The 23,042-nt window shown below is 38.6% G+C and overlaps 1 protein-coding gene across 3 annotated transcripts; it reads right to left on the bottom strand.

Moving 5' to 3' along the window:
- Positions 1-252: 252 nt before the first annotated feature.
- On the bottom strand, positions 253-21,805 carry esr2a (estrogen receptor 2a). Of its 3 annotated transcripts, none has more exons than XM_031728495.2 (9): positions 21,615-21,805; positions 14,102-14,774; positions 13,637-13,830; positions 10,053-10,169; positions 8,516-8,824; positions 6,722-6,860; positions 6,075-6,208; positions 3,029-3,212; positions 253-2,831 (listed from the first exon to the last, which is right to left on the bottom strand). In XM_031728495.2, exons 2-9 carry the CDS (start codon positions 14,485-14,487, stop codon positions 2,594-2,596), a joined length of 1,701 nt encoding a protein of 566 aa, XP_031584355.1. In that variant the 5' UTR covers positions 14,488-14,774; positions 21,615-21,805; the 3' UTR covers positions 253-2,593. The 3 variants fall into 3 exon arrangements, with proteins under 3 accessions (XP_031584355.1, XP_031584363.1, XP_031584370.1); XM_031728503.2 differs by having other exon boundaries at positions 13,637-13,803; XM_031728510.2 differs by lacking the exon at positions 21,615-21,805 and having other exon boundaries at positions 13,637-13,799; positions 14,102-14,395.
- Positions 21,806-23,042: the final 1,237 nt, after the last annotated feature.

Genomic DNA, 23,042 nt, shown 5'->3' with positions numbered 1-23,042 from the left:
TCATTTTTGGCTAAAGAAAATGAATTGGTGCTTTTCTTTCTCGAGTTTGTGAATTTTATATATACATTTTTTAAATTTCCAAATTAAAATTTACCTAGTTATAGTATGTGTTTTATAAAAAAAAAATAATTTTGTGGTATAGACTAAAGACAGTGTTCAAAATTAAATAGTCAGTCATTAACATTTACTTCCGCTGATCATTTGCAAGCTGGCCAAACACGGCGTTTGATAAATAACAAATAAGACAAAGACTCCTCTTTCGTATTGTTTTACTGGTTTACACACTCATCAAACATTTTCCCCAGAAATGAACAAAAAGTACCTGTGCACAGTGCTAAAACAGTTTGATGACAAAGGCTGATGAGAGTAAAAGCACAGGCTGTACAGAAGGACCAGAATCCAGAGGGTCCAGAGGCCTCCGTTGGATGAACCTTGCAGTGATCCTGATTGTTGAAGCTGCATCATGTCACAAAGAGCAACTGTAGCAAGTTCAAAAGTACAAAAATAGTAATTTTCTTGAAGTGCTACGTTGGCATAAGAGCAACAGTGGTCATGATGTTTTACAGAAAACAAGTAAGGCATCTTTGACAATAAAGCACAGACAGCTGAGAGCAAGTAAAAGGCACCAGCTCAACACAGCTGGATATTTTTCTTAACTGCATATAATAACAAAAAGCATAAAAAGCAGCATTTAGTTGAGGAATTGTTTTCATGTCTGTTTTCTAAGCTAAAGAAGAAAATCAGAGTGGCCCCATTCACTGCCAATTAGCTTAAGTTCTGCTAGAAATCACCTTCTTAGCTGGAGTTCTCTCGTTAACCTTAACCCAGATAAAACAACTCTGTGAGCAATTCAACAAATACATGAGATGCTAACAAAGTAACTGCTTTGTGCAAATGCTGCCTTTAATGACCATATCACTACTGAAAAAAATAAATGAGGGTAATGCTCAATAATCACAATATAAGTTTACCTGTCAAGTAAACTTCAGGGACATCAATCTGTTCAGTCAGGAAGCAGAAACCATCGTGAATCTATTTCACCTGCTTTGGTGTAAATGGCAACCCTGCAAGAAGGGAATGGTTTTGCAGGCGGTGGCACGAGCTTATCAAGATTCTGACAGTTTGGTCAGGAACATGCTCTCGAATAGTCCAGTGGAGGTCATTTTATAGGGCTCCTCCTGTTCCTCCTCACAATAATAAGCAGACGGTATCAGTTCAGCTGCTGCACTGATACCCTTTTTACTGTCCTGTCCATTTCTCTTTGTGTAATTGCCCATCTCCTAGTATTCATCATCCTCCGTATTCTTGAGACACGGCAAACCTTCCTGTAACAGTGAGTATGAATGTGCCATCCTGGAGGAGTTAGACTGCCTGTGCAGCAGACGCTGCTTTGTGTCACTAGCAGTGACACAAGTGAAAAAAGTGACACCAGCGAAAGATCAGTAAGGAGGCATAAGGAGAGAGAAGTGGTCTAAGGCCACCATGTGCCAAACCAGTCCATGTTGGGGGGTTGCATCATTGCACCAAAAGTGCAACTGGTTGCACCAAAGCAAGTGGATGATGTTCACAATGGCTTATGCTTCTTAACTGGACAGATTGATATCCCAGAAGTTTATCTATCGTGTGTCATAATTTCTTGAATAATAATAAAAAATGCAGTTTGTACCCATGTCTAGACAACCCATGCATGACATTGGTCTTTATTTTTTGGGTTCTGAAAACTATTTCAATAAGTTGATCTATATCTTCAAAATAAATATAAGAATAAAAATCAATGGATTTTTGAAATTCATCGACTAAATAAATTTTCATTTCCAACTGTTGGATGGACAAAACTTAGCAGATGAAGGCGTGACCCTGGTCTGTGGGGAAATCATAAGTGTTTTACTGCATAGACCCAACAATAAACTGATTAAGTAATCAGCAATAATCAGTAACGACAATCTTTTGTTGCAGCCTCGACATTAAAGTCCATGTGTATAGAAAAGCCACTTAAGCATTAAAACATCCACACACACAAGGTCGAAACACAAACTGAGATTTGTTGAAGAAAACACGCCAGTGAGCACTGTAAGTTTCACAGTATGAGATTTCTTTAACTCAGAGTTAAAGTGCGAGTTTTCTGCAGCTGCTTGTTTTTGGGAATCAGTTACACATAAGCTGCTTGTTCCAGCAAACTGTACAGGCTCTGATTAATCAGTTTAAAAAGACATACTGTCACTGGGAGGTGTGATCAAATCAGTTGTGATTTGTTTTTCTGCGTGGGTTTTCATTGGTTGACTGACTGATTTAATGGTCTGGTCACATATCTGAGTACAGCTGAGGGACCAGGTTTGACAGTTTGTTCCTGTTTCTCTTCAGTCTTTTGGCAATATAGTGGCAAAGCAAAGAATCCTGCAAGTGTGATCCGTGCTCCATGTGATTAACTTTGAAGATATTGAAAGTTCACCAGAAACCGTGCACAGCGTGTCAAAGATTCACCAGTGACAGATCAGAGAATCCAGCTCTCATTCCTGTAAAGATACTCATCGTTCCTGTGAACTAGTTTTGTGCAAAGCAGTGAAAATTCTTTCGCATCGGAATTCTGATCTGACTACTGGGATTCACCTCCGGCTCTAGCGCTACTGGGAGTCCAGGTATTTGAAGGTCCGCCTGCAGAGCTGTGCAGCGGAGCAGGAGCCTCACTCTGATCCTTGGAGTCCTGCTGAGGAGGCTGGTGAGGCAGACAAGAGCTGTGCATGATGTGGGCATCCAACATCTCCAGCAACAGGTCATAGAGAGGCACTATGTTCTTCATTTTCATGCAGTGGAGGTGGTCCATGCCTTTGTTACTGCACATTGAAAACAAAGTTGGGCGAGAAGTTAACGTAATGACTTTTGATGGGAAAAATTTGGTCAGACAAACGTGTTTCATAACACTGCAGGGCTTTGAATAAAAGCTGAGCTGTAAAATAAATTCATTTCAAGATCTGTCTCCCTTTTTAAAAAAATATCCAGGTTTTAATCGCATGATGTTGGGTCCTGTTACCTGACATGACGGATATGTGAAAGCAGCATGAGCAGGTGAGCCAGGCGAGTGTACTGCTGCCGGAAGGTGAGGCCGGTTTTGCCGATGGCCAACACCAGAGCGTCCGTCATAGCGTCCAGGAGGTGCAGCAGCTTGGACCGGCTCTGCAGGTCCTCGCTGCCGTCTGAGGAACTGAGGCACATGTCTGGCAAAGCAAATGGGAAGAAATACACTTTAAGTGCGTCTACACAGTAAAGACTATATTACACATATCAATATAGGAGTTTAATGTTGGAAGTTAAAGTAAATAAAACATTCTGAGATCTTTCTTAAAGAAGTAGTTGTAAAGTTGTGAAGAAAGAGTTTATTCATCACAAGTGCATTAACCTTTGTAAACTGTGTAAAAGCATAACTGGATTTTTCATGCAGACATCTTGATTCGGCCACAGCAGGAAAAGGACAGACGACCCAGAGAACCAGGGTGTGCAACACCACCAGTAACATCAGACTGAACCAGCTAAATGGAATTCATCCGCAATTTATTTACAGAGCACATGAATAAAATGCATACAAAGATTTAACACCCCCGAAAAGAACCACTGGCCTTCCCTCAAAGGAGAGTAACCAGGTGTTATAAATACAAATATTTTTCAAGTGGTTTTTTATTTACTTTGGCATAAAATACAAAGGACAGAAGCAAAAGACTTCTGGTAAGGTAACATCGACTCTTTGCTTCAACTATAAATGGATCAAAAGGTGCTTACGCATGTAGTCTGCCCCCAGAGGTGCATTATGAGCCAGGGGGAAAAAACCTGATTTTATTTTGCACCCCTTTTCCTACTGTGAAACTTTCTGGTAGCAGACATCTGAAAAATCCCCATGTTTTGTTCAACACTAAATAAACACTTGTTGTGCTTGCAAATGCAGTTTGAAAAGGGCTTCCACGCTCAAACATTGTAGAAACATCCTGCCAAAGCATCGAACGTACAGTTTGTTCAAATATTTGTAGAGTACAGAACAGTGTCTCACAGATAGTGCCATGTCTGTACACACTGGACTGCCCCACATGCCCTGTCTCCTTCTTTAAGGAGTAGTTTTAATTTTGAGGGTCATTAAATTCTCATCTGAACATTTGCTTGGTTAGAATCTCTCTACTTTGTATCTCTGGCAGTAGAACTTTAAATCTGTTTTTGGAACATTCTGATCTACTTTGGATTTAGTTTTTTCCAGTACTACAAAAAGATTATTTACAAAACATCACCATCGAGTTTTCCTCTTTGAGAGTTAGTAAGTGACACGGGCTCTGGTCCAGGGCTGGTATTGAATTAGCAGATGTCAGAGGGACTGGCTTTAAAATGACTAAAAAAAATTAGTATGATCTTCAACTCCATGTATTTGTTGATCATATCCTCTGTGTGTGTGTGTGTGTGTGTGTGTGTGTGTTCTGAGTGGGGTAGCTTGTACAGTGCAAAGATCTGGATGACACACCTCAGTTTTACTGCATACAAAAAATGCGACGATACCCACAGGTGTTTCTTAGTGGTGGGGTGGGTGGTTTTAGTTGGTTTAACTGGTTGCTCTCCCAAACCACTGACTAATCAAGTAAACTCCTTTTCTTTTCTTTTTAAACTATGCCAGACGTTGAACTTTTTAATAAAAACTTAACATAATGCCTTTACTCTAGTGTCCAAACACCTACTCATTCCTTTTACAAAACAAATGTTGAGCTGCAAAAGCAGCGTGCTCTTGTAGGGATGCACAACTGTCAAAAAAACAAACAAATAAAATGAATGAAAAATGAAACATGCAGCTTCCTTTCTTGTCATCCTGCCTAATCACATTTTATGCATAGTGCTGGTGAGTGGACACATACATAGCATGCCTTATAAGTTAATTTTAAAGGTCACAAATAGCTCTTTTTAAACTACATGTGAACACTAAACATTTAAATACATTTTTCATTATTTTTTTCTTATTATGTCTCCTCCTCCATTCTGCTGTCTCTCCTCAGTCATTTCCACCTAATCCTCTTCCTACTCACCACAAGCCTCATTCTCCTGAACTAAAGTCAGAGTGCTAAAACACAAAAACGTGCATAAACATGCTCTTTTATTCCCGATATTGTCACAATTACTTACAGTCAACAGATTAGACATGCAACCATCGTGACAACAAGCCAGCTAAACAACAGCAGCTGGTTAAAGGCTAACATTATGCCAGCTAACGTGAGGCTTGAGTGCCCTAAAAATCACACTTTCCCACTGATTACATTCTCATATTGCATGAGTGTGCTTTTTGCTTAGTGTCCAAGTCCAAGAATGTTAGATCTTAAGAGTACTTCTTAGACAAAAACACTCCATGCCTCACATTTAGTTTATTGGTATCTGATCATCTTAAATGCATTTAGGGTGACTAGATCCCAAAAGTAATCATGTGGTTTTCTTCTATGTGACAGTACATGCTGTTACTTGAATCTAAACCATATTCCGTAGTCTTGGCCATCTCTTGGACAACGCAGTGACAATATGAGTGAGACATCCTAACTGGCACTGTAGTCTAAAAACAACATTTTAGTCAGCTCTGACTCTCTCTGTAAAAAAAAAAAAGAAAGAAACTTATTATAACATTCGTTTTTGATTTTTTATATTCTAGGGCTGAAGGTGAAACGGCTCTGTAGTCGACAAAGTCAGACAAGAGTCTGACTTCGCTTGTGGAGGCAATTAAAAAGAAAACATTAATGATCTCACCAGAGAGGCCTTGACCGTGTTCATCTTCACTTATGTACCACCTGCTACTCTAGCTACTTTAGCAGAACCTCTGAGTCCTCATAGCACAGACTCAAACTACACAGTGTTCCCAACAGGGGTTTTCACTGCTAGTTATTGGGTTTATGGACATGCTTACCATGTGCAGGCTCACAAGATTACATGCTGAGATACCAATCTAACACCCCATTGTGGGTTCATGTTCTGGAGACAAACAAACAGTCTCAGTCGCACTTATGCACATGCAGCACACCACACTGAGAGAGGACCTCATGTCCGCCCACACAAACATGCTCACTCACTGGAGTTGAGGAGGATCATGGCCTTGAGGCAGACGTACTCCTCCCTCTGCAGCTTGAGCTCTCTCACCCTGGTTGTGGCAGCTATCAGCATGTCAAAGATCTCCACAAAGCCCTGGACGCAGCTTCCTTCTTCTCTAAAAAGACACAAATGTTATTTAATTGCATCGCACTCTTGATTTCTACCTACACAAATTAGCCAGACATAACACAGATGCAACTCCCACCAAGAAGTAAAAGATGATCTGCTCTTTTAACTCTGAAGAAGAGCAAGAAAGCACTTTACACCAGAGGAAGGAGAGTAGCATTAGTGATGTCTCTCAGCTGGCAGAAAAGATCACCAAAAAAACAGGTGTTTTAGGTTCTTAAATGCTAAAAACGGGTTGTTGTAGCCTATTGCTAGGTGGTTGCCAGGCAACATGATGCCATCGTAATATCCGATGTAGCTGTGAAACTTTAAGAGCCTGAGGAGCCAGATTTGGTTGCTGATGGTCTAGGAGGAGTTGACAGATACAGAAACAAACATGCAGACAGAGGTTTGGTGTATTATCATAAGATATTGTGTGTAAGTACACTGGGAACCACTAATAACTCTTTTTAGAACAAGCGCCTCTAATCATGCTAGTAAAACAAGGTTTAGGAGGTGGTACCTGCTCAGGCTGAGGTCAGGGCAGAAGATGAGTTTTCCTGGATGGTCCACTGACCTCCACATCAGTCCAATCATCAACACCTCCAGCCAGCAGCACTCCAACAGATGGACCTGGTCTACGAGACTAAGCTCCACAAACCCTGAGAAAAGGATGTAATCATAAAGTGCATAGCTGTGAGCAGATGAAGCATATCACAGAAACCTGAATTGTGGTCATGCAAAATATCATTCTTTAACAAGTCTAATGAGCAACTGAGCAGCAGTGTAACAGTAATGATAAAAAAATTGCTTTAATGATAACAGTATATCTGTTATCATTAAAGCAATTTTTACTGACGTTGTAGAAAGATTTTTGTATAACCTCAAACTAATTGTATTTCTCAACTCAAGCAAACATGGAAACTAAACTAGACATAATAACAGCTATTTCAGGACCATTCAGAGGTTTTGTCACTTTGAAATGCCCTTGTTTTATATAGAAACGTTTTCATCTAATACAAGATTCAACTAATCAAAATGTTGTAAATGAGAACTAAGGATTAATGATTTTTTGGTAACGGTGCTATATGCTCACCAGCTATTTTGTCAAGTACAAATATTGACTCTTATCAGCTTTCAAATGGTAGCAACTCAGTGCTTTTAAGAACGTATAGAAGTCTTGCTAGAGGTCAAACCAAAAATCAGAATGGGTAAAAAAAAGTTTATGTAAGTGATTGAACATGGTATGGTTGTTAGTGCCAGACTAGTCTAGTCTAAATAGTCTGAAAGAGAGAAAATACATCCAGTAGATGGCAAGATGGCAGCAGCAATTCAAATAACCACTCGTTACAATCAAGATATGCAAAAGAGGATCTCTGAATCCGCAATATGTCCCTGAAGCAGATGGACTACAGCAGCTCACCGTGTTCCACTCTTGTCAGCTAAAAACAGGAGGCCAAGATTAAAGTTCACACAAGGTAATGGACAAGAAAAGACTGGGAAAACTTTTCCTGGTCAAAACTTTAGATGGCAGAGTCAGAATTTAGTGTAAACATGAACGTACGGATCCATCCTGCCTTCTAGCAAAGGTTCAGGTTGGGGTAATGGTACAAGTTTGGGCCTCTTAGTACCAACTGAGCACTGTTTAAATGCCACCACCTACCCGAGTCTTGCAGCTGATCATTTATATTCCTTCATAACCAAAACTATAATGTACTAACTACAACATCATCTCATGGCTGCTTGCAGCAGGTGAACACACCACATCCCAAAGCTCAAATCATCTCAAACTGGATTCTTGATCATGACGATGACCTCACTGTACTCATATGGCCTCCTCAGTCACCAGATCTTAAACCAACAGAACATCTTTGGGATTAGGTTGAATAGGAGACTCACAATCAATCACACTGATGTCCCCTAAAAATTACAAAAAGAAGTGTATGTTTTCTTCATCAGTGTATACTATACTTGATTTATTCATGACATGAATTGCTCTGGTGGTGAAACACTTATTTGTGTCAGCACTCTGGCTCGTATTGCCACCTTGCTGTGTAACTTTGCACATGCACAGTCGGAAAAAATCTGCAGGTAAAGTGATATTTGAATCCTATTTTTGGACCCGTTTTGTTTTTTTAGATTTGAATGGGGACACTGCACATGCATTTTCCTCTGACTGACCAATGAAACTGGAAGTTCTGATTCTCCACATTCATTTAGATTTTTTATTGACCTGAATAACCTGAAGAAGATAACTATTTTTTTAAATTATATAAATTCATCTAATTTTATTTAAAAATATCACAAAAACAAACACCTGGAATCTTCTTGGCCCAGCTAATCATGTGAACCAGCTCCTTATCTGCCAGGTTGGTGAGTAACATCATGACGCTTGCTTCGGTCAGCGGCCTTTTCTCGTCCTTCATGAGGTAGATCTCTGGCGGCTCCGCCTCCAATATCCGCTCAATTAGCTGCTCTGGGGTCAGTGCAGGTTTTTCGGGCTTATTTAATGAACCCTCAGCTGGTCCAGTTATGCCCTTTGGTTCAGCTGTTTTGCCCTGTGAGGATAGACGGGTTAGCCGCCTTGCCTGCGAGTTCCTGTAGTTTCCACGCTCCTTTCGAATACCTGTGAGTAACAAGGCAAGCATTAAATTATGGCCAATTTTTACTCATGTTCCAGACTGTCCATATCTGTTCAATTTTGCTGTTGTTTTCTATATATGCTTGCAATTTTGGGGGGTTTTGTTGGTGTAGTTTTTATAAATAAGAGTAAAGCAAAAGGCAAAAATGGCAAGCAGCAAGTCCATCAGTTAGAGGCAAAAATCACTGGACAGGCTACAAGGATCTGGCACCATGTAGTTCCTACTTGGAAAAACAAAATGTCGGAATATACTGAAATCCAAATTTAGGTTACAGGAATCCTATCTACTTCAAACAGATGTTGAAAAGATTCGTTTTATGTGGAAATGATTAACAGAGCCACTCATGGCTTTTAGAGTCGGATCACATTTCTCATATATAGAAAAAAAAAAAAAAAGCGCTGGAACCATATTAAAGAACAACATTTGGATTAAACTTTATTTCTACCCAGATATCCCTGCATCATTACAGTGATACCCATAATTAAAACTTCAAGTTTCAACCAAAATACTACAAGAGCAGATCAAATGTGCATTAATAGGCAAACAAGTACTAAAATATTATGGAATACTAAAACATATTATTCTTGGTCTTGTCTATAATGAAACATAGTTCTATGGTCATGTTGTTGTATGATTCTACAGAAAAATAAAAAATAACATAACATTAGAAAATAAATACAAGCATATGTATAATAACAATACTGTATACTTAGTAATCACATCATTCAATATTGAGAACAGGGTCACACGCATGATTACTTACAGTGTATCATATAAGAATGTGTAAGAGGTCAGGTCACTCCATGAACAAACATATATATATACATATATATATATATATATATACGGTGATCTTATGAGCCTAAACAGCTATTTAGTCAAACCTACTAATCTACTCGACTTTTGAGTTTTACTTCATAGCCTTAAGTTCTTGTCATTGTTTTACTGAACAATTGAACAACAGATATAAAACAAATAATCAAAAATATGGAAGCTGCACAAAAAGAATGACTGAACAAATAGACGAACATTAACATTTTGTTTTTTTAAATTTCAGATAAAATAAATCAAACATTATCACATTACCAAGTTATTTAGGTAACAATCAGAACATCAAGTTACTGTTGGCTGGATCCAGAAAAAGAATGTTCAAAAACTTCACTCGGGAACTAGTAGAAATATGAAACAATGTATACATATAATCATACTAACCACATTTGGTCATGCCAACTTCATAGCATTTGCGAAGGCGACACGCCTGGCAGCTCTTACGGCGGTTCTTGTCTATAGTGCACTGATTGGTTGCCGGGCAGATATAGTCGTTGTGTCCTAAAACAAAAAGAGGGAGAAATTAAGACAAAAATAAAAAGTTGGATGAAAAGAAATTGAAAAATGAGTTATATGAAGAAAAAGACAACGCAAAGTTGCATCCCTGCACAACAGGCAGGCAGACTGAGAATTCCCAGCTTGTGCAACCTCCAGCAAAAATCATTGATGACAAGCAGTCCTTTGTGGTCAGTTCAAGCCCTCTCTCTGTACCCTGGCCATTTTGCTGACAAAGGCTTAATTTGCATAGGCAGACATAATGTTTGAACAGTGGTATTTTCAGAAAAATGTCAACTATGATGCAAAAATACCATCTAAATTCAGTTTAGCATGTTATACGCATACTGGTTTGCCTTAATGTATAGCAATGGTTAAATGGTTTAGTTTTGAATATATTTGCTCAAAAGCTCAAAGTGTTGTGTAATACAAGATAATGTCATAACAGCTGTAAAATTAAGCTTAAAAATGGCAACATACAAGTTTTTAGCTTCAACTTATCATTATGAAAAAATTTTGATTATAATGGGAAGTTAATGACTTGACACCACAGCATATGGATTTGTTCCAGGCAATCTGTCAGGCAGCGAGTACAAAAAGCCCTGGGAAACTGGACGTTTAAGTGCACAATCAAAGTTTTCCCTGATAAGCGTCAGTAGCATCCTCCAGGTGACAACCATAAAAGCTTCATACTGGAGTGATAATAGCTCCAGTGTGTCACTCCCAAGTAGAGGTGGGAGGACACAGCTTATACCATGTAGGATACAGCTAAGAGTCAAAGAAGGCTGTTTGGGAAAATGACGTTTTGGATGGGTAGACAAAACCATCACAGAACACATGAAAGTCAGGCTGTCCAGCTGTGTTGTGGCCTGTGTGAGAAGAGTCTGGATGTCACAAATTTGTACTTGAATGTGGAGTCAGTAAGGAATAAACATAACATTTGGATGTTATGTTGTTAGTAAGGAGTCATGTTGATATTAATATGAAACTATCGAAGAAAAGCGCAGAGTGCAAAAAAAGACACTTGGATAGAGTACAAAATAAAACAGAAGTGGTATGAAACACCAACCAACAAGAGCAAAGTTGTACATTTTGAACTTGAGAGAAGCAATCAGGACTTTGCAACAGTGACACAGTTTTAGGTAGTGCATGAACATCTGCTCTACCAATCAATCTGTGCAATAAATCTTGCTTCACATGGCACAGTGGGAGTCACCTGAAGTGTAAGGACAGTGTGGCATGTGGAAAAAGTCCAGTGGATTCTTTGACATGTTTTACTGGATGAAATATAATTTTAATCAAACAGCAGGTGAGATGTTTCAGTGTGGACCAAAGTGGTTTTCAACTTGACATAAAAAAGCAGTTCAATACAAGCGAATATATTGTATGCAGGGTTCATTCGCATTTTTCAGGGTCAAATTCAAGCACTTTTTAAGCACTTTCAAGGTCCATTTTCAAGCTTTTCCAGCACATTACAAGAATGCATGTTTCACTTAGCATCACCTTAGTAAGGCCATGTAAAAATTAAAACAAATCATTTTAGGTTGACTTAAATGTCCTTTGTTCCCTTTTTTGTTAAAACAGAGAAAAATGCACCACAGACAAATACTGAAAAAGGAAATGGTGCAATATGCATATAGTGTACAAACTCAAAAACCCCATTTTTCTTAAAAATTAAGATTTGCAAATGTGAAAAAAAATCTACTTCTTAGAGATATTCATCTCCACTTCTCTCACCAAACAGTACAATAATACACAGCAAGGCCAAATTAATCTTCTTCTCGTCAGATATTGACACTTCTTTCCTATGTGACACAAAAAATAGGAGACAGATGTTTGTTTTTTAACTAGTTAAGCACCCCCACCCACAAAAATGGGGGCAAAAGGGAGGAAATCACGTTTAATCGGTTATAACACAAGGTCAGAAATATAAGTGCCAACATGAGTAGTGTTCACAGAAACCTCTGAATGTCAGCTAAAATCTCATATAAACACCAAACAGTTAAAAGAGCAGCTACGTCACCATGAATCTGTGGACAGGTAATATCCATATTTTGATTTGTGATTTTCTGGAGTTAAATGTGAACCGAAGCATATTTTCAAAGGTGTTATATGCTACAAAATACTTTTAAAAATTAGGCGAGGGATATAAATAAAAATCAAATTTTTCTATGTTTGAGTCACAGCAACTTTGACATAGTAACATCTGCAGTAATATTTACACCTCTGATGACATCTCACAAGTGTTAGCTTTATTTTGATACCAAGAATGTAGTTGCAGAGAAATACTCCATTTACTTTGGTCATTTTCGAGCAGAAAGCTCAGAAATTCCCAATAAAACCAACTCCAAGTTGTTTAACTACATTGCTGTCTGTATTATTGTTAAAGTCCTAAATGATCACCTTTAAAGTGTTTGTGCTAATAACACCATGTACAGTAAGACAGGCATGGAGAACAGCACTGACTGGGAGAGGCTTTGAACAGATGACATACTCAGTTCAATTCAACATATAAGACTTTAAGAATGCACAAGCATCTACCTAAAATCTATTTATTTAGTCTATCACCTGTGATGTTATTAGGTACAATTATAATGTATTGTTCATCTCCCTTAAATAAACAGGCAACCTTAAAGTATGAAATACTCATATATTAAAACACTTAAATTTGTCTATGGTCTCAGTGGCTGATAGTGCCCCACAGGCCTCAATGTGAGCTTGAAGCCATTTATAATTTACAAAAATAAATATATTTTGAATGAAAGCCAGGGAACTTCAGTAGCACTAAAAAAGTGGCTACTCTTTGTGCCCATATGGATCAGTCCCTCTTATTACCATTATTTCCTTAAGCCTTAAGTTGGCTAGTTAAGTATCGGACTAACGTTTACAGCTTTTACTTAAGTAACCCACATTACTGCTACTGCTAAGTAATGTTAGCCAAATTCACACCATATTCCATAAATCACCATGCCATAACTAACTGCTATAATAGTGCTGCCGTACTGCATCACACTGAGTGCATTTCAATCATTTCTCCAGCAAGTTTGATAGCTAGCAAAATAATAATAGTTTTAAAACTGTGCACGTGTTATGTATACATTCTCGAAATTTATTTACTAGGACTCACCTATCATGTGACTCCGCCATTGTTGTTTCCATTAAACACTCATTAAAACGGCAATCTCCAGGCATGTTAGTGCCCTCATCCCCGACTGTCCGGAGGAGGGGTGCTAGGCAGCCCAGGCGGAGAAATTTTGCATTTAGACTTTGCGACTCATTTTATTTCTCTATCTGATAAGAAAACTATTCGGTCAAATAGTTATTTTTTGGTGAATGAAATACAGTTTCAAGCACTTTCAAGCACCACATCTGAAATTCAAGCATTTTTCAAACCTTGAAAAGACAATATTAAAATTCAAGAATTTTCAAGGATTTCAAGAACTTGTACGAACCCTGTGTAAGTTTTGTCTCACCTTGGATGCTCCTCTTGAAGAAAGCCTTACACCCCTCACACGACCAGACTCCATAGTGGTAGCCTGAAGCATAGTCATGACACACAGCACAGTAGTGGAGGTCTGCCTTCCCACCTGAAGACACCATGCTCTCCTCGCTCTCCTGGGAGCGCCTCCTCACACTCTTGCTAACAGACAGTTTTGAGTCATGATTTCTTCCCAAGACAAAAACATGCAGAATAAGTATGCAAAACAGCTGATTAAAAGTAATAAATCACTGAATCAGTAATGTGATTACAGATGATTATTTTTAGCTTGCTTTAGCTTTTGTAAAAAAAGAAAAAAAATTGGCAAAAAAAGGGAAAAAAAGGTTACTAAAAACAGCTGTTCAATAAATAACAGGTTAAGTACTAACTGAATAATCGTTAGCTGGCCAACTACTGATTAAAGAGGACAGCATAGTCAAGGCGTTGCGCCCAGTCCTACCTGGTTGTTATAACACTGTCCCACGGAGTCTGGGCTGACTGGCCCTGCTGGGATCGACCCTGGGGGCAGTGCAGCGTAATGGGCGTCCCCACGCGGCCGTGGCTGGGCCAAAATAAAGAGGCGCTCAGAGACTGATGGACAGAGGAGCATTCAGAAATGCTCGGACCACCATAGCTGAAGATAGTTGGACTGTAAAAAGGTATGGTGGTGAAGTCATGGCCGAGGTCGGTATACGGTGAGCGGATACAGATGGGCTGGCTTGTTTCATGGGACAGACCAGGAGAAGAGGAGCCGAGGATCGGGGAGAGAATGCGACTACCAGCTCGGCTGGAGTCGACCTCCTGGAGCTGCAGCAGCTTCTCAGGCGAGGAGGCAGCGGCCATCATGACACCAAACTCTTCTAATATCACTTGAATTACTACATTACCGACAACTGGAAAGTGTCGCCGAAAAACAACAGAGCTAGGAGAGCTACCTCAGAGCTCACATGGTCAAAGCTGAGAAATGGTTTTTACTTTGCTTTCTGCTCGGCGTAACTGAATATCCTCGTGAAACAGTCCAGAAGATGGAGGTTACGGGAGAGGAGTCTAAGACAGGGTAGGAGGGATGTTCACTACTCCTTCTCAGTCCTGCCATGGGTTTTTCATCATTAAAAAGCAGCAGAGCTTTCCACCTGGACAAGAAAGAAGAAGGGACAGGTTGATATACTGAAATACACGGCATGACCTGCGACGCTGTAAATACATTTCAATTACAATCTCTTCTTTTAAACTTTGGTAAAACTTCATACTTAGCTCCCCTGATAATATCTGAGTACAATCAACTTACAGAAAAAAGGAATAAAGTAGAATAAAAAAGAACTTAAAGAGTGGGAGCAGTAGCCTCAGCTAAGCCTACCACTCCCACTTCACAAAGAGAGAGAGATCTCTAGGAGTGAGCCCACACACTCTTCAGCGGAAGCTTACTTTTGCACAGTGTAGTGGTTTACACTTTTACCTAACAGTTGAAAGATCGCCATGTGTTCAATCAGGAGGGGACGTAAATTCTTTGGGTTGCATCAGGAAGGGAATCAAGTGTAAAAGCTTACAACTAACTGCTGCAGCGATCCTTCGTAAATAAAGGAGCAGCCAGAAGTAGCTTTATTTTTGATGCATTACTGGGGGTTTTGCATTTTTGAGTTCCTAAATTCCTTACAGCATCAGTAAAACCTTTAGAAAACAGATTATGCCTCCATATTTTGACAGAACTCTCTTTTTTGCACCCCATTGATGATATGTGCACATGCAACATGAGCCGCTACAAGTGAAACCGCACGTTGTCAGCTCTAACGATCAGTAGACGCTACAATTTCACTTGCTTCTTCAAAACACCTGCAATATCTACCAAAAATGGTGAGAGGAAAAAGAAATTGTGATTTATGACGCCCTGTTGACAGAAACACCTGGAAGATCAATAAATGCAGTGTGAGTGCACAGTAACGCACCACAGTACAGCGTAAGGACACGTTGGTTTACTCTTACGACATCTGATGAATCAAATCCAGCAGTTAATCATTCCTGAATGGCAGGAGTCTGTCTTCAGTCGCTGGTACACCGTGTCTCTACCTTTGTGGCATAAAGCCCACACCTGTAAGTCATTACTTATCCAGGAAAAACACCTCCATTAATCTCAGTAAATATCAGAGAAGAGTAACAAACTCGATAATCCGTAGGAGTAGCTAGAGGCTTCTGCTGCAAGTAAAATGAGCACTGCTAAAGAAATGTCAGTAAATGAACTCACAAAGCTTCAACTATCATAAGTGCCCATTAATTATTTGGGACAGTTTGAAAGAAACCAAGGTGAATTCTCCTTTTTATGACATGGAATTCAACCATGCCTGCAAATGCTGTTCTTACAGCTGTGAAAACATACTGAAAATGAAGGCAGGGAAAGACATAATAATATTTTCATCAGTGACCTCAAGGATTTATTACGAAGCATGAGAGTTATGACCTCTGCTGTGGAAGTTTTGCAAACAAATTTTTCCGATGATGCCCTAAAGACATGTAGACACATTATAGGCCACTGAAGGATGAACAGTTTACATGAACAACACCCAGCAGTTGAGAGATTCATCCAATTTTGGTTTGATTTGTTAAAATTATTTTCAAGATAATCTATTATTTTGATGACTATAAACAAGTGGGAAAATTGATCATAAGAACATCTAAAGATGGGTTATGTACCTAGTTATGTGGTACAAAAAACATAAAATCCTCACATTCATAAAGCTGAAACCTGGATTTCTGATTTTAAAAACTGACTAAAAGAAAGGATCGTAAAAACTGTTTCCAGTTTCTGTTGATTAATTGAATAATCATCAGCAGTATACATTTTTACTGTGGAAAAGTTCTGTTTCAGACAATATTACACAGAGCAGTGTGTTATTCTCTTGTGAAAAACATTTGTGCTCAAAATTTAAAGCTTTCAGCGTGCGATAAATTGGAGTCCTGCGGTGTGTGAGCTGTTGTTCACTCAGTTCCTCCTGCCTCATTTTTTTTTTTATGTGAATGTGCAACTATTTTTTCTCTTTTGACCTACATAGCAGGTAAAATTCACACAGTACATAACTTTACTGAGGTCAGTGGAGAATAATGACTGGAGACCATTCGTATACATAAAATTCTTTTATTTCAAAGTTATCCAAGGATGTTTTATGAGGTATGGAAGAAGCCTAATGGGGATGGCTCTGGTTTGCTCTGCTATGGTTTAGCACCCGTTTAATGGTTTATCTGAATTTTTGATTTTCTTGTTTGAAAAGCCAATAGTTGTTATAAATACAGGGGCCTTTTAGCCTTTTTTAAAAACAGTAAGATTACTTAATAGGACTAGATTTTGCAATCCCAAGTGATTCAGCTCATACTTGCTCCGGTATATTTGAGGCATCAGTTCAGTTGGCTCCAAACAAACAGATAAATTACAATATATGATGAATAGAGCAAAGACACAAAGTGAAACTAAACAACAAAAAATAGACAAAAAATAAAATCATGTTGCTCAAATAAATGCTAAACCTTTTCCTTCTGCAGAGAACGTGCAAATAAGCAACTGTTTAACAGAACATATCAGTATATTTGTTGTTCCCACAGCTTGTTTTCGCTGCCCTCGGGTGTCCAAAAAACAATGTGCCATGTGTACTTTGAGTATATTTGGAGAGGTTTACAATAACTGAGGCAAACACATGCTCCCAAATTAGCCTCGACACACAACAAACTAAATGATTTTTTATAAACATATCTGGTTTGATAAATGATCCACTCCTTAGCTTCTGACAGATAATGGATTCGTCTATGGGTTTATAATCTTTTCCTTTCCTGAATTACCGAAAATCAAAGCCTATGAGCCAATTTCTGAGGTTTAAATGCACTGGTTGCCAGCTCATCTGTTTCTCCTTAATACTTGGGGAATGATATATGATTAAAAGTAGACCAATGGATCACAAAAACCTATAAATCAATAACGAGTCGGCATCTGATTACCTGTAATGTGAGGAATCTGTGCTGGTGAAAGCATTAAAGAAGAACAGAGCAGGAGAAGGAGGACTAGTTGTCTTCTTCAACTAGTCTCACAGTGATTCTTGTGACCTTGGGTCCGTAGATGGTGAATGTTCCTCCCAAAACAGATGAGTCACATTAAAAGAGATTGCGGCAAGGTTTTTCTTCTTTAATTACCAATTCTGGCTAAAAGCAGATGTGGAAGAGTTTTTGTTTCCTTTGAAGCTTTGACCTTGCCTTCAGACTTCCTCACTGTTACACTGTCTAGAAGCTGGCAACTTATTGTGGGAGAAAACCTCCCTGCGCATCCTGCCGCCCCTACTATCAGCTCACACGGTTATAAGGCTTTAAATTTCAAGTCAAGCAGTTGGGAAATCTTACTAAAGGATTCTTATTACCATTTCTGCATCTCCAGCTAATTCTGTTACAAAGTGACAAAGACGCCGGGACAAAAAACCCGTTGCATCGTGAAAACAAAGGGTTTCAAATTTTAAAGTTCTTTGTCGAATGATGAAGCAGATTTATGGCCATCTCTAAAACCTCACTTTCATGCCTTTGTGGGTTTAAAAACCAATTTGATGGGGTGCTGTTTGCTTTAGTCCTCTAAATGGCAGAGAAAAAACGTACTCAAATGAAATGCACTTGTGTCCAACTAAAGCAAGTATTTATTAAGCAATGAATCTAAAGGTATCTTAACCAAATAATTCCTCACACTTGACTGTAGAATACTTTGGTATACTTAGGAGCCCAGGCCCCTTGCCTGTGAAGCAAGCCCAAATCACCACCCATCCATTACCATACTTGAGACTGGTACAAGGATTTTCTGCTTATATGCCGTGTTTCGTTTTCTCCAACCGTGGTGCAGTGAATTATAGCCAAACATCTCCACTTTCTCTACAAGTCTTTTCAAGTCTTGTGGTTTGTTCAGATGCAACTTAGCAAACCTAAGTTGTGCTGTTATTCAGAAAGGTAAGAGGCTATTTTCTGTCAATATTTACTGACAGGCCATACCTGTTCAATCTTTTCAGCGTGTTTAGTCATGAACTTTGACATTTAACATGCTATCTGACATCTATAGAGTAACCCTTTCCAGATTGATGGGCAGCAACCGTTGTTTCTTCAGGCTCATGGCTGTTGTCTTTCCTCTTTGGCGTTGTGCTAATGCACACCTGAATAATCCAGACAAGCAAACTGCCAAAAGTTTTGCTTTTATAGGAGGTGTTTAGGCTTGCCCTGCTTGTTGATCAGGTAATCCCGGGCATTTGAATCAAGTGCATCTGGCTGCTACTTACTACTTGTATTCTGGCTTAATTTTTGTATCATAAAAAAAAAGACACTGTGTAGTATGTCGTGTGTTGTTGTTCAGCTGAGACGGATTTACCCGTCTTTTGCTGAGGACGAGATTATTTTTATTATATTCTTGCACATAAAACTGTACAGTTACAGACAGAAGGTGTACTTTTTTCCCACATGACTCAAGATTACATAGTTATAAATCCTCATAGAAATACACGTGCATTAAAAAAGTCAAATCAATCTAAACTAGCAACATCACTAACTGTTCCCAGCTAGCCAGAATAGACAAAATCTCAAGGCCGTGTCATTCCCCTATCCTAAAACCTTACAGCCTCCCTAAAAATCAAGCAAAAATGGACTTTGCAAAAATAGTCCTGCCTTACTGCACACGGTAAAAAAGTGGGGATGTTGGTGTCGGATAGCGCCAGAGAAAGTGCACTGAACTGCACCTGGGAAGTGTTCTGTCTCAGACGATATGCAAATACCTTTCAGAAGAAAATTAAACACTTCAGTCGGCAAATATTAGAATGCATAATTTGAAGCTTCTTTGCACCGCTTGCTCAGTTAAACATTAATTAACTCAATTACTTAGTCTCCCTGTACACTTTAAATTAATCCAGAATGCAATACATTTGAATCTTCCAGGCTTATTCGCACAACATGATCAGCAATTATTCAACATGTATTTAATAGATAAAAAGGGAGACCTCTAAATTTAGTGTAATCCAAGACAAAAGCAGTACCAACTTTACCTTCCTGACAATTCCAGAAAGATCAACAACAAAAAAGTAGAAATATACCTGAAGATCTGTTCCAATAGAAGTAATAAGTGATACATTTCCTGAGTGGTTGTAGTTATTTCCTTCAACTAATTTGAAGGAACTGCACTGTAATAGTCAGTATTAGCTGTATTGTTATTTCCTATTGGCATTTTAGGGTCTGTAATGAAATGGAAATAGGAAATACTAATCTGTTCTAATCTAATCTGTAGGCATTAAGACATTTGTATGAGCAGATAATAGCATTACTGACTGAAATAAGCATTCCCACAAATAAGATGTCATCTACCTGTGTTAGTGGTCAGTACTTTTTTGCTCATGCTGATTTGTTTTCCTGGCACAAAGCTTTAATATTCAAGGGGAAAATAGGCAGAAAAAAAGGTATTGTTCTGCTTCAGTTATCTAGCAAAGTGTTGTTTTAAACATCAGTATTCCACCCAGAAATTCACAACCGATGCATCCTTAATTTTAACTAACGCTTCCCTCATGCTGTACAGCAAAAACAGAGTCACATTTATTTGTATAGCTCTATTCAGACATAAGGAACATAGAGTACTTCACAGAGACATTTAAATCATGGCTACAGGTCATATAGGATGCACAATCAATCATGATAGAAACAGAATAACAACTATTAGAGTCGAAGGACAAACAAGACTAGAGTTGTTTCCTGTGGTCACAAATCTCTACTTATATAAATCTGGCAAGTTAATCCCTGCTGTAGAAGTGATCATAACTGCAAATAAGGGTTGTTTCTCCTACAAAAAACTCTGATAAAGTGTGAGAGGAGAGCTCTGATCAACTTCTGTAACTCAAAAGGTCGATAATAAAACACCACTTCTCTCTAGGTCGAGTCAGTGCACACTGGCCTCATATTAATTTGCTTAATTGCTAATATTTAATAGTCTACATCTTTAGACAACTCAGGGCCACAACTAATGACTGCACTTATTATCATATTATCTGAAAATTGTGTGCTGAAATAAAAATTCCTCAATTTCCTCACCCAGGCTGGAGACAAAGTAAAGCTATTCAGCTGTGATAAAAGCTTGTTATATTTGCCAGATCAAAGCTAAAATAAATTAATTAAAAAAAAAAAAAAGCTTAAGGGCAGAAAAATGACACCAAATCATCTGTAAAAATAAGATCACACAATCTTAAGCTTCACTTCTTACCTGCTGTGCCATGGACCAGATAAGTATAACTGACCTATTAGCACCAGAGCTAACTGTTTAAATAAATGACCCTGGAAATAACTACATATCTTGCATGATATGCACAAAGGAAAGGAAATTCTTCCTGTGAGCTTGACCCTATCAGAGCAGACAGCTGGCCGATAGCAGCCGCATGTTTACACAGTGATAAGTGCTTTTTGAAGTGGCCTTGTGTTCACATTAGACTTCTTTAAATGGAAAACACTGATTCTCCACAAAAGTGTACGCAAAATACAGAAACGAGAGACCTTACAGCCCTAATGATCCAAGAATACACTGGAGGCTAAGGGACCTTAAACGATAAAGGAACTATTAAGATTGTTTGCGCATTAATAGCCTCTTCTCCTTGCAGTTAAATCATATCCATACGACCTTAAACTCTTAAAGAAGCTTTTCAAAGGTTGATTACATCCAGTTAAGATCTATAAATGGTTATTTTAAAATACACTAGTCAGCTAAAGTCCCGATTAAAACATTAAAAGCCTATGTAATGATTTTTTGCTGGAGTTTATTCTGACCACCTGTTATCTACGCTGTATTTCATGCGGTTTCTACTACACGCAGCTGCGGGCCTTGTGGCATTAATATTTGACCCCGCAACAATAAATCTGTGGGACAGCGGGGAGTCTGTGAGCAGTCCTGGACGTCCACTGCTTCAAAACGTATGTAAACACGTGAAAAATAGTATTACCTGTTCCTTTAGAAACACCAATGGCAGGGGAAAGTTTTCAGGCCGACCCCACCGAGTCCTCTCGCGGCGTCATGCGTGGGTAAAAAGTCAAGTGTTAAGTAGGGCTGTCACGAACCGCTTAAAGTCCAAGCTCCGAGTTCACAGACAGCCCTGTTCCGCTGATATGAACCGCGGCTTTCAGCTCAGAGGCTAACGACCAGCAGCGTTTAGGGAAATGACTGCAAGCGACAGCGAGTTAGGTGCGCAAGTTCCGGCTGGCGCCTTCAAAATAAAGGAGCTTATCACTATGAAGTAAAAACTGAAAAACAAACAGTGGAAAATTACTTGTTATATATTTGTAGTAGTTAATAACTGCTGGATGTGTTTTGATTTCTAGTTCTATAAGCTTCGGTTAGCCATAAATATGAAAAGAAATGTCAAGTTTGCTGTTTGTTTGGTTAGAATTGTTGTGCACTTGGTTACACTGCTTTATGTCTCTAGTTGCTTTATTCTTCCGTTGCATATAAGTCCAAACATTTGGTTTTGAATAGTGCCACTGCTATATGAATGGTTCTCAGGGTCCACCGTGAATGAGCAAAACAAAAAGAAAGAGTACTGAAATACTGAAAGTGACTTTATTTTCAGCCCTGACTCAATGTGCCATTTGGGTGACCGAGTAACAATTGAATAAAAGCTGAAGCAAAGAACACGTTTGTACTGGACAATGTGAGAGACACCTGGCTGAATGGTAGTTTCGAATTTGACTCTTTGTAACTTAATAGATACAGACACACTAATTATACAGGTTGAAGATTTGGAATCAATCATATAAAAAGAATAAATGTTAATTTACCCACATTTGCCTTCTTAACTTCAGTGAATTATATATTTATGTACATTTTTATTGGCTCTAGTATTTAACACTGCACGACTGACACGTTTACAGTTTTGTGCTGCTTAAACAGTGTTCAACAATAAAGCAGTAGCAAAAACTTAAAAAATACTTGCATGTTGCATGTCTCATATTTTATTGACGGAGAGCAAAAATCATAGAAAAGCAGCATATTGATCAATCTGGCCATTAGCTGCTACTTTTATTTTTTCCAGATCACCTTTATAAAGAATATTATTTTTAAACCGTTATGCTTTTATTATGAAGGAAATCCCATTTCCTTTAGTTTTTAATCTCATGGCGTAAACTTGGCACTGTCCAGGGAAACACACACAGACGTCAAAATAAACCACACCTTAAGTGGTTATTGTTTTTACCACCAACCAGTGAAAGTGAATGTAACTGGTTCTAAATATAGTCAGTTTTAACCATGCAGTAGAGCTTAAACCAAAATCTAAATCTACGTTGGGCAGCCTTACCTAGCCCTGACCTTTACTTCTTAAAAAATGTATATGTTTGTGAGTTTTTATCAGTAACAAATCAGTAACAAATCAGTA

This window comes from Oreochromis aureus, linkage group 15 (genome assembly GCF_013358895.1).
Source record: "Oreochromis aureus strain Israel breed Guangdong linkage group 15, ZZ_aureus, whole genome shotgun sequence".
In the NCBI taxonomy this organism is placed as follows: Eukaryota; Metazoa; Chordata; class Actinopteri; order Cichliformes; family Cichlidae; genus Oreochromis; species Oreochromis aureus.
Note: the sequence above shows the minus strand (reverse complement) of the source record. Positions and strands in the feature narration are given on the sequence as shown.

Coding starts and splice junctions, on each gene's coding strand:
- esr2a (XM_031728495.2), bottom strand. CDS start 14,487: ATGATGGCCGCTGCCTCCTCGCCTGAGAAGCTGCTGCAGCTCCAGGAG. Junction 8,825..10,052: donor AGTTGGCATGACCAAATGTG/GTTAGTATGATT, acceptor TGTTACTCACAG/GTATTCGAAAGGAGCGTGGA. Junction 6,209..6,721: donor CCTGACCTCAGCCTGAGCAG/GTACCACCTCCT, acceptor GTGTCTTTTTAG/AGAAGAAGGAAGCTGCGTCC.